The 12,287-nt window shown below is 35.8% G+C and overlaps 1 protein-coding gene across 1 annotated transcript; it reads right to left on the bottom strand.

The window, feature by feature from the left end:
* Positions 1 to 2,619: 2,619 nt before the first annotated feature.
* On the bottom strand, positions 2,620 to 8,955 carry LOC140225782 (uncharacterized). Its single transcript, XM_072305693.1, has 9 exons — positions 8,817 to 8,955; positions 8,119 to 8,225; positions 6,810 to 7,037; positions 6,354 to 6,484; positions 5,655 to 5,757; positions 4,561 to 4,701; positions 3,957 to 4,068; positions 3,365 to 3,479; positions 2,620 to 2,781 (listed from the first exon to the last, which is right to left on the bottom strand). Exons 2-9 carry the CDS (start codon positions 8,174 to 8,176, stop codon positions 2,620 to 2,622), a joined length of 1,050 nt encoding a protein of 349 aa, XP_072161794.1. The 5' UTR covers positions 8,177 to 8,225; positions 8,817 to 8,955.
* Positions 8,956 to 12,287: the final 3,332 nt, after the last annotated feature.

Here is a 12,287-nt window from a genome sequence, read left to right as displayed (position 1 = left end):
AGGAAAAAACTATCCGAGTAAAATTAAATCTCAACAAACTTCAAAATTCAAATTATAATCAATAGTACTTGTTAGTCATTCTAGTTAAATTTTCTATGTAGCAAGAAAGGAGATAAAGGAAGAAAATTATGAATAATACAGAGAGGGTTGACTAATTTTCATAGCTCCAGCTAAAAAGTTCAGCTCCAGATTAATATTTAACATTGAGTGTTTCGTGAGTAATTTTAATCATCTAAAAAAATTACGCAAAAATGCTGCTGGGAGTGGTGACATGCAGCTTCTGGCTGAATCAGCTCATTGGATTTATTCAATAGCAAGCGTAGTTAAAGATTGCTTCTTCAGATGGCTTTCACAAATACACTACGACTGCCAGACTAGTGGACAAACTATGACAATGCACTTTTAGGCTATTGTATAAAAAGAATAAGAAATAAAATGCCCCAGTCAAAAGGTTCATAATGCTACAGTAACACCTTCATGCAGAAATTGCAATCGTCTCATACAATTCATAAATAAATCCTTGTTGCATGATCAAAAACATACAGGCGGTGATTACATTACAACACAAAGAACAACATCTTCATGAGGATGATTCCATTTTGATGTTACGTTTAAAATCTACAAATCAAGACATAATGCGATTAAGTCTTCAGAGACTTAGAGTATTTTATCCAAGAGATATCTTATATTTAACATAAACAGGCGTCAAAGTAATTGAAGGGTTTGCCTGTAAAAGAGCTTCTTTAAAAAATACCTGTTTGGAGCAATAGTCATTAATAGCTTTGCACATTTTGGCCCGTAATTTTGCACAGGGGCATCTGATCATCATAAAAACACGATGACGTATTCCAGAAGATGATAATTATTTTCCAAAAGGACGAATAATGTTACAGTACGCTCTTCTGCTGGAAAACGATTCTATTCGAAAGTCAAAATTTCCTATTTTCTTTACTATTCTAGTGTTTGCATGGGACAAAACGGCAGAATGCAGAATCAGTTGGCTTAGGACTTAAAATTTTGACAGTCGTTACATAGTCTAAAAATACCCCTTCATTGAGGGTTTTATCCTGAGTCTCTGTATTTTCAATGATTCTTCCCACCAATTTCAATTCTCAGTGTTTACCCCATTGTTCTTAGTTTCCCCAGTCCCTAAGAAGCCTGCACGAACTTGGCATGAAAGTAATTAAAAAAAAAAGAACCTAAAAATAATCAAGAGGACCATAATTGACACTATGAGGTTGATAAAAAAATGTCCTTCTTTTGATAAACACAAATCTAAAGCAACTAAAGACTACTCTGCACAATATGTTTGATGCTGATTGGTTGAAGGTAAGTAACTGCCAAAATGCTGATAACACTTCTTCATTTTTTTTCACAACATTTAACAGAAATTCATCATCGCAACCTTATTACTATTAAGTCATGATTTTCCGAATGACACTAAAAAATGAGTCTACTTCCTCAACAATCCTGCAACTTCCCTATTGTATGGAATCTTTAGAAGGCAGAAGATGATTCTTTGTCATGAATTTTTCTAGTAATTGGAGAGCCTTGAAATGATTAATGGTAAGTCTATTCAATCTGAGATTAAGAAACGGATCTTACAATCAGGTAGGAAATGAGGTTTACAGATCTGTTATGATGGAAAGCACAAAATAAATGCTCCACAATTGACTTAGCCTAACCTACTGAAAACATTGGAAGTTCTGTTTTGTTGCTTAGAGACACCGTTATTTTTCAATGCTTTTTGAAAGTCACCAAAATGAGCTCTTACAGGCACGCCTTTGTGTGCAATCTTGTCCATGTTTAAAAGCTTTGATCTACCATTGGCTGGCCTACTGTCCGCGCTAATTCTTTCTCTGACAGAGTGGCAGTATTTAAACTAATCCTGTTCTTGATAGAGCCTGTTGGTTTTGTAGAGATTCTCTCTCTGGAGCCAGGTGATTTTAAACTAATTAATTCCCTTCTAGCAATAGATGGATTAACACTGATTTTTCCTTTGGCAGAAGTTCCCGATTTTAAAGTAATCCTTTCTCTAACAGATGGAGTTGGTTTTGAACTAATTCTTTCCCTAACAGAAGGAGTTTGTTTCAAACTAATTCTTTCTCTAACAGAGGGAGAGTTTTTTTAAACTAATCCTTTCTCTGACAGAGGGAGTTGACTTTAAACTGATCCTATCTCTAACGGAGGAAGTCGATTTTAAACTATCCTATCTCTAACAGAAGGAGTTTGTTTTTAAACTAATCCTTTCTCTTGCAGAGATGGCTGGTTTTAAACTAATTCTCTCTCTAGGTGGAAGTGGTGCTCTTACGCTAATTCTATCTCGAACTGTTGACGTTGGTTTGACTCCTACTCTATCTCTGACTGATGAAGCAGAGTCGAAAGTGATTCTTTCTCTGATGGGTTTCACACTTGCACTCTCTCTAGCCAATGGGTTAGGACGAATTCTACTTCTGGCCAGGATTGCAGCAGTGGTTCTGATTTTGGTATCTGGTGCTAAGCTCATAGCGATTCTCTCCTTGGCAGTTAAGGAAGGTTTCCCACCTGTTACTTTGGCTATTCCCCCATATAAAATTGGTCGATTCAATGAAATTCTGTTTTTGACGGAGGGTTTTTCCATCAATTCGTAATCCATACTAGGGATGGACACTTTCTTTCCACAACCTTAGAGAGGTGCATGTTGTTGGACTGCATGTCATTGGTGTAGAAGACATCATCATCATCCAACACAACTTCTTTATTACCAAGCCCATCTGTAGAAGACATGTACGAGGAGTCGACCTGAAAATTGAGAGAATTACTTTTAGATAAAAAAGAACCTCTACAGTTTAAAGCTAAGTTATGGTAACTAATATTTTTCGGAAAAATCAAGTTTATAGCATTCTGAACATGGATAGTAAGTTCCCAATTTGTTTAAAAAATGTGTGGTGCTTTCATGGTGCAAAACGGTGAATTAAATTGTAAGTAATAAAGTTAACAATTTAGCACTCAAATCTAAAATCAATGAAAATGCAATTAAGTACGATGCATTGACTTTGTGCTGCCATGTCAAGTACTTGAACTATTTAGGATGGATAACTTTGGACCTCTGACTCCACACTTCGGATGCATAAAATGGACATGGATGAGCAATCTAATCTTGAATTTCATCAAAGAGATTGCTAAGTTGATGTGATAATACCTTGAAGCACACTATACACCGTTCCCATTTTCACCAGTCATTATCTTATCTTATCTAAAAAACAATGATACTGCAGGAAAAATTTAAATTTCAGCTCTGAAAAAATTTGGTTGGATATGCAATAATCAGTTCAACGAATAGCATATTATCCGGAATAAAAATAACACCAATAACAGGAGCTACCTCCACAGAGGATGTTTTCGTGCCCACAATACCCATAATATGTAGTTGAACTCTGTTAAAGCCCAAGTTTTGCCTAGCCCTTAGTTGAGCATCTAACAGAGATTTTACACTTGATCTCCAAGAGAGCAAAATATAAGATATTTTAAAAAATGGGTACATTACGTAATTTGGGCTCATTCTCAATGACCAGTATCAGGTCCGACAGTAACTCTATTAGGGCTGTTCTATCGGTTGTCGGTAAGCTACCGAAACAGTTCCATCAAGAAAAAGTTACGATTCGAGCGTTCTTACCGATAGCGATCTGTGTTTTCGGAGATGACAAAAATAAGCTGTTGCCATTCGTACATCTATTTTACGCGCCGCTGCGCCAGGCAATCTGACAAACAGACACACGGGGCAACAATGCATTGAAAGCGAGCTCTCAAAACTCCGATAAGACGGGCTGTTAACGATATCATCACCACTGTCGGTACTGCCACCAGTTTCCGTAAAAGACGATACCGATAGCGTTCCGGCAAGAATTCCTTTGAACTCCCCTAAACTCTATTAAAACTTCACAAAATACAGTGAAATAAAAAAAGGAAAAACTTACAACGTATAATGCTGATCAAACGGGTTAGCTTGAGATGAAAGAAAAGGAGAAGCAGACGAGGTCATTCCAAGTCTCTCTTTGGGACCTGTTTTAGGTTTCACTGCTGGATTTGCTGGAAAAATTAAAAGATGAGTAAGTTAATAACACATTTAGAGCAGAAGTTCGAGGAGAGTAATACCTATGTTTTGCAATTCTTGGTTTCTGACGATTTTTTTCATTTGTTTAAGAGCACAATATTCATTCATTAATTCAGATATACCAGTGAAGTTCCAAAAATTTTACTTTGAATCTGACTTCACAAACAAAATTTGCAGTTTTAAACAAATTGAAAGTTGGCATAAGACGTGGGTATTGCATGGTCGATTACACTTAGGGGTACTGAGCATGAAAAGAGTACCTCTGCAACAATAGACAGACACCTGAAACTAGACTCCAATGCCCGATAACGCATGCTCGGATTTAAGCTCTTGCATTTAATTCCAAATTCGACTAGCCAATTTGGCGGCTAGCTATTTTCACTTGAGTGTCAGCACTATTTCAGCATGGAAAAGTTGCCTCAATAAAATGAACAGTGAAGGATGAGGAAAACTATGATGAACGTTACCAAGAATTCCTTCAGTGTGAATGATGGGTTTCACCCATGCTACAGGCTCGTGCAAGCCTCTTCCATCTTCCTTCGAGTAGGCTTCCTCAGTTGGGGTGTAAAGGTCATTTTTAATCTCCACTGTCGGTAGCAGTCCATTGTCTACAAATAATAGTTGCAAGTAAATTTATAATACAAAAATTATTTCAGGGCACATACGTATGTCATACCTTAAAACTAAGAGAATTTAAAGACTTAAAACTTAAATCTAAACAAAATACAAAAATTATGAAGTGTCCTGAGAAAGATTTGGGGGCGTTCAGTAAACTGAATATTCCTTGGGCAACCAAAATCCATTCCCACCCCCCTGAAGAAGAAAGAAAATGAGCCTGCACTGCCTGCAAATTAAAGAAACAGCAATTGAGTATTCATTCTGCGGCTAAGATATTTCTCTAGATCAACTACTATTGATTTCTGAACTCTGATTACTACATTTTTTTCTGTTTGCTCATCTCAGTGATGAAGTTAAAGTTTTAGATCAATATTTGGTAACATTCGTTAGAGAATTAAAGAGGAGGCATAATTGAAATTTTTAATATTAAAATACCTAGGAAGAGAGAATTTTCAATACATCTATGAATATTTGTTGAGGCTATAATAATTTGTACTGCTGCGTTAAACAGTTTTCCTTTCAATTTATTCTGGAATTAATTCTGGACTTAACACGTTTTCTTTCTCTATTTTCGCTTCAATTATGTAAAGAATGTTTACATGCATAGTTTTAGATCGATTGATCATCCATGTTGTATGAGAGCTTCATTGGTTCATTGACAAGTATTTTTTTGTAGAAGTTTGGACTCATGCCTCAAGTTAATCCACAGTTTTTATCCACTTCATGATCACGATGAAAAACCGAAGTAAGTTTTTTCCCTTCACATTACAATTTGATATGTAATTGACTAGACATTCCAGCATAAATAAACTAATACATAATTGGATGCCTTTATAGGCAAAATTGACGGCAATATTGTAGAACAGAGTTGCAAATATGCTAAAAATCATCACTTGAATGTAAATCATACACTATTTGGGCAAACACTATAACAAATACATACCATCAAAAGGAAATTTTTTCTCTCCAGCAAGAGAAAAATCAGTATCAGCCACATCTCCTGACACATTAGAGCTTTTGTTATCCAACCGAGCAAACACAGATTTCTGGAAATTTGTGAAGTTAATTACAAAACATGATAAAAATTATAAAAAAAATTTAGACCAATGAATAGTGTTTCAGTAAAGTTTTAAAACATCACTTACCTCAACACTTCAGAGAGAGATTGATACTCCATAGATCAATTGATGATTTCTGGATTTTAGAACATTTTTCCAGAATTCACCAGCATCACATGACGCTATAACGCATCACGTATTTGTACACAAAATTTGACCAAGGAACACTTCGAAATAACTCTAAGAGTACAGTCTGGGTGAGTATCGCCAATTGTTCCGCTTTTAGATTTGTAACAGTCTCTCGAAACATACATTTGGAGTTATTTCAAGACATTTCTTAGTCAAATTTTGTGCACTAATATTTGACATATTACAATGTGCTGTGATGCTCAGAGAAACTTCAGAAATCATTAACTGATCGATCGACTGTATGATCGCTCTCCTATGTGCAGAAGAAACACCTTAAGAGCATTAAGACCCATATTGTTGGAAAAGAAAACATAGTGAGCAATAATCAAAATAAACTCAGATAAAATTCATCATTTGATGGAAAAAAATTATTTGCTTCATAAGGTTAAACCTACCTTCGTTGGTTCGGGAGAAGTAGCACGAGCTCCACTCATTGTGATGGTAAAAGTTGTGCCTGCTTTTGGAAGTATCTCTGGTTCTTTATCTGGTAAAATTGAGACAGTCCTTTTGGTGCCGCTGAAACAAACTAAAAATGAACTCTTTTAAAAAACTTGTGTATTTGCAAAAAGAAAAAGAAGAGTGAGGAGTATTGTAACATATGGGAGTGAGATCTGGCAACTGAAGAAAAGAACTGAACATTCTGAAAGTTTTTGCAGTTTCGCCTTCCATTTACGGAATCAGTTTTAAAAATCTACTCAGAATTAATATCAGACTTATTGCAAACCTACTTGACATTTATTTTTTGACCAGTGTTACTGTGTTGGATATTGGACCTATATTGTATGTCTATATTTAACACAACATTATGCCATGGATTATGTAGATATTTTATTATTGGAGTGACTACTTACAAGGTTTTGCTGCCGTAGTTCGTCCTGAAGTACTAGTGTTGCTGCTACTTGGTTCGGGCATGACTTTCCTGAGTTTACTCACACATTCTAGGGAGCTGTTTGATGAGGAGCTGCTCGAACTGTCACTTTCTTCAGTTTCCTCTTTCACAATGACACCTTTTTGAACACTTGTTTTAATTTTTCGTTTCAAAATCGTGCAGTCTTTGCTTTTTTTCTCCCTTGAGCCTGCTATAAACAAGAAAGTACTTTAGATACTATTCATAAGACAGTTCAATTTAGACATTTGATTACTGAACGATGGAATTCCTGAGAAAGCAGCTGCATAGTAATTCCTGGTCCTGAATATCATCAAAGTATATAATCATATACTCCTTCCACTAACACAACCATTCATATCAAGCTTCCATTCATTCCTCTAGAGAGCTTTGTGAAACTTCAATTTAACGATCTTTAGATAAAGATAAGAAAAGATAAGAAGAAATTTCATTTTTCGAAGATAAAGCTTTACACAGTAAAAACAAATATAATACAGCTTTTAAAACAGACAGAAACTTGTGTGGAATGTAATGCAATAGTAGTAACAGAGAAAAGTAGTGCAGTATAGTAGATAAATTTAAACAGTTTGGCAATCACCTGAAAGAAAATAAATAAAAAACTATCTCCTTAAAAGTAAGCTCCGTACCAGAATTAATTATAAAATGGACAAAACTCCAAAGAATGATGAATTTAGTGACATTATAGCATCAATGGGTAGAGAAAGTTAATTAACTAGAGAAAGTTAATTAACTATTATACTTATGTAAGTATTCAGTCTTTCTGTAAAGCTTGAAAGTGTTAAAAAGTCTTATCGGAGTAAAACCCAAACTTTTTTGATTGTTTCAAGTCTATCTAAAAGTACCCAACATACTTAATAAGATCAGGGCCTTGAAATTAATAACCGATTTTTCAACTATTTTCATTATCTTTCAGGAATATTGAGAGCAATAAAATCAGATCAAGCTCCCGAAGTAGCAGAAAATACGCAACATCAAGAAGACCACACATATCTTCAGGGTTTAATTTTAATTAATTAAAATCTGACTAAACCTATTTTCAATCACTTAAAATCTGACTAAGTAAATCTCTTTTCAATCACTTAGGTTGTTCTATATTGCAGTACAAATAATCAAAGGAAAAAGTCTACAAAAGAAAATGGGCCAAAAACTTGAAATTGAAAGAATTTGGGTTAAAAAAATGGACAATTGCTTTTTCGGAAAATCTTTTCACAATAAAAATGAAATATACAAGAAAAAGGTTAAAGATGACTTACCAGTGTCACTGTCATGAAAATTAGCTGCAGCTGTTGATGCTTTTGAGGATAACTTCATGTTTGGTGGCAGAACAGGACCTGCTTTTCGGGAGCTTTCTTTTCCTCAGCTGAAAAAAACATTTTAAAAAATAAATTAATAAAGAGTAAAAACCCACTAAGCTTTTGCTTGTGGTGAGTGCATACATTATATAAAAACATCAAAATTAGAGATGGGTGACTTGCATGAACTCGCTCTGCTGCAAACGTACACCGCCCAGATGATGAGGACTTTAGATCAATATGATTTCTTGACTAAAATAGTAAAAATACAGTTGAATTTCATGCTACTTTTTGGCTTCATTTCATCTGGTTGATCATTTCTTCAAAAATCTCTCACACACACAAGCTTCGGCTTTAGGGAGATGATTTACTGTATTGGGAAATTTAAACTGTACATTTTTCAAATAAATTTTCTCAAAAAGAAAAAAAAAATAATACAGATTGTTGTTATAAAGTTACTGGCTACACCTATTTTTAAGTCTGACGCAATGAGCTAGGGTTTAATAAATTGTGACTAAATCTTTTTGATGTGCTTATAAATAAAAATTATATTACCTACTTATTTTTTTTTTTTTTTTTTTCACTATGAACTTTCCAATGCCAGTTCTTGAAGTCAAAGAAAGATGCAAAGCAAAATAGAAAGTACTAAGTTTACTTACTCTGCTTTTTAAGTTCAACGGAGGGTGAATAGAAATAAGGGTCATTTTCTGGAACAGAAACTGTTGAAACCACAGTCTTCTTGGGAGGGTTTTCAGGTTTATCCTTAGATGAAGATTGCAACACTGTATCCCTGGCAGTCTACAACAGACAAAATTGTTCACAGGTTCATGATGAGATTGTTCTTGTGAACACTTTTGAAACTAATTTACATCACTTTTAACAAGTTTGTAACAAAGAACGCGTTTAGTCTAAAATGAACGTGAAATAGGTGCATGTTATAGAGGTACCAAGTGCATCCACATATGAACAGGAAAACTTACAGACCACATGGCTCAGTTTGCGACATCATAGACTTCTTGTCATACAATATTTTTTTAAATGGAAAACTATTCAAAGTCAATTCTTGCAAACTTCCATGATTTTCCTTTGCTGTGTGAGGAAAATCTTGTGAAAACTGGAAGAAATGACGTTGATTTGTTTTCCTTCAAAAAAATAAAATAGAAGCAGGAATTTTTAAACACCGCACACGAGCTACGTGGTTTGGGAGTTTCGCTGTCGATATGTATGAACAATACCTTTTTTTTTATTTTATTTTTTTATTTTTTATTTTTTACCATAGCCTATTGGCTAATCCCACGGTTATTATCCCAGCCCCAGGTGACCATCGCCTGAGACCATTAAACTCAGATCACTTGGCCGCGTATCGGACTCTGGAATTCTTGGTCATAGGGCCAGCGCTACAACCATTACACCACAGGAGGCCGACACCTCTGTCGGGAAAATCCATAGTAGACATTGTATTTTAAAAGAACCAAGAAAATGGACTTCTTTTGGCTAGGTTTGGGTCAAATTGATCCTGTGAACATCTGTATATTTTTTGACTAATTATTACCTTTTCATAGACAAATCTTGCATGCTTTAGAATTGAGATAACATCGCCCATTGTCTGAATGCCCATTTCCTTCAACACTTCACGATCCAGATCCAAGAGCATGTCCTGAGAGATTCTATTTTCTGAGAAAATGAGGGCATACGTTGCCGCTGCTGAGGAAGGGATTCCAGCATCGTTGAAGAAATTGATCCACTTTCCTAAAAATACATAATCAGGCAGAATATTAGATTAAATATACTTCTCATCAATTGTTATGTTTCTTGGTCTAAGAGAATATTTCTTATTGAATTGACTTACTGGACCTTTGGAGGTCATACATCTGAAGTGTATTAATACTATGGTAATGGTGAGAGCGGAAAATTACATAAGTAACATTCTGGTACTCACATAGGATAGGCTAGTCAGGTCCTAAAATTAACCAGTTTGCTTTCATGCTTGGCCTCACATGTTAAATACAAATTCTATAATACTCATCAAGAAATTCAAAAAAGCTCCTTTAATTGCAACTAAGGATAGAAGACTAGCTTTGATCTTGCATGAGCTCTTAGTTATACGACGAATCAATCAGGAGAGATGACAGATGATCGCATCCGAATCGAATTTAGAGTCTTCACTCTGCCATCCATTCAAACCATATTACACTCGGTTATATAATTACACTAGAAGTTTAGAGAGAAAGAGTTTGAAAAAAGCACTTACGACTCATTTTTCCAAGCCTTGCAGATTTTGAGAATCAGAGAAGCATACAGGAGTTCTAGATACTTGGCGGCTGTTGTTAGCAGCGGAGTCAAACACAACCCTACGAATTAAGATGAAGCATCTGTGAAGGGAACGGACGTAAACCTATTTTTGTACGATAATGCGCCTTGGTTTCTAAAAAAACTCTCTAATCTCTTTCACATCTCTATAATAGATTAGAACGGTGGGTTCAATTGGGAAGGTCTGTAAGTGACCTATCTCTAACCTAAATCTGAGAGGTGCTTGGCAAGAAAAGGGGAAAAAGAACGTTAAGTAAATGTGATCGGAGACATCTCTACATACACAGGAGTTTAAATAGCTGCACGATGTAAAGAATACATGCCAAAAGTATGAAATTGAACTGAAAAATCACTTTATATCACAAAACTGTAACACACGGTAGAGCTGCAAAATTTTGAAGTTTGAAAACAACACAAGCGATCCGCAATAAAAACAACAAACCACCAGCCAGTCAGAGGGCGCTGCCGTCGCGTCGTAAGAGCGCGGTATTTGAAATTACTCCTAGTGATAATACAACCCCCCCCCCCCCCCTCCTCTTCGCTCTTTTTTTTATAAATGTATTAACAGAGTTTTTTGAGTTTCTAACTCTTTATTTTCTGTACTAGCTGCTATGACCCTCATAACAGGCGTAAGAGCTGCCTTTCCAGGTATGAATGATAACCAAATTAACTGACCATTATCTGTTTTCGTTTCCGAGAGTGCAGCTATTTTGCTACGTAACTGTTTTTGCCTAGCGACTCTCAAAATGAAGGGCAAATAAGTTTTCCGTCAGTCATAACTCATCGCACACATCGAGCTTTCGATTGCATGCGACCACGAACATTTACTTCACTTCATTCGAGTGCTCAAAAACGTATGAGCTATTTTGCTTGCTTTGTGTGTGCACAAGTTTTCGCTGGATTATTTAGCATTTTTTATTGTGTAGCTGAGAGGAATATTTCAACGAAGAAAAATCAGGAACCCGTGCCGCGTTTCTGGTGTCATAAAATCTCTGCTCCCATTCAATTTGATCAGAGGAGAACAAACCAACTCTTTTGCTAGAAATTTTCAACGAGTACATTTTTCACATGGGTTGGAAAAATTAGGAAAGTATTCAAGAACGAGCACCGAGATACATACGCGCTCCTGTAGTTTCAAATCAGTCTATTTGTATGACAATTTAACGCATTTCGGTCAAAAGTCGAACCAAGGATATTCAAAATTGAGAATATTTTTTCACCTAAGGTGTGTAGAAAACTTATCATTTGAACGCGTTGGTATGATATGAGTGCGAGATTATTCTGGGAGGATATGAATTTGAACGAGATGAATCGATCGAGATAAGGAACTGATCGAAGTGATTCAATTGACACCTATTTGATTGACAAATTTCGATCGATTCACGAGTTTGTTGATCGATTACTGGAGTTGTAGATCGATGCACAGGTTTGATCGATCGATTCATGGGTTAGTCGATCGGTTCACGTAGATCGGTTCACGTTTCAATTTTTCGATCGATTCATGTCGATCGAATCCATGCTCTCTTTTATTCTGGCCCTTTTTGTTGTCCTCAGAGTCTTAAACTTGCTCAGTTTTTCGATACTTTTTCCTGCGTAGGTAGTCCAAAATTGTAACATGCCTCGTCGATATCAACGCTCCACAAGATCCATCAGCGGATCCAGGAAATTGGCAACATTGTTTATTCTACATTTGAACCTATGGAAATGTATCGATTCTAGGAGGGGCCAGGAGCTCCGACAAGAATCGATTATATAGCATAGCTTTAAATGGAAGAAATTCGCTGTTGCCAAATTGTGGATCCGCCTCTGACGAGATCGCT

The sequence above is a fragment of the Bemisia tabaci genome, unplaced genomic scaffold, assembly GCF_918797505.1.
Source record: "Bemisia tabaci unplaced genomic scaffold, PGI_BMITA_v3".
Taxonomy (NCBI): domain Eukaryota; kingdom Metazoa; phylum Arthropoda; class Insecta; order Hemiptera; family Aleyrodidae; genus Bemisia; species Bemisia tabaci.
Note: the sequence above shows the minus strand (reverse complement) of the source record. Positions and strands in the feature narration are given on the sequence as shown.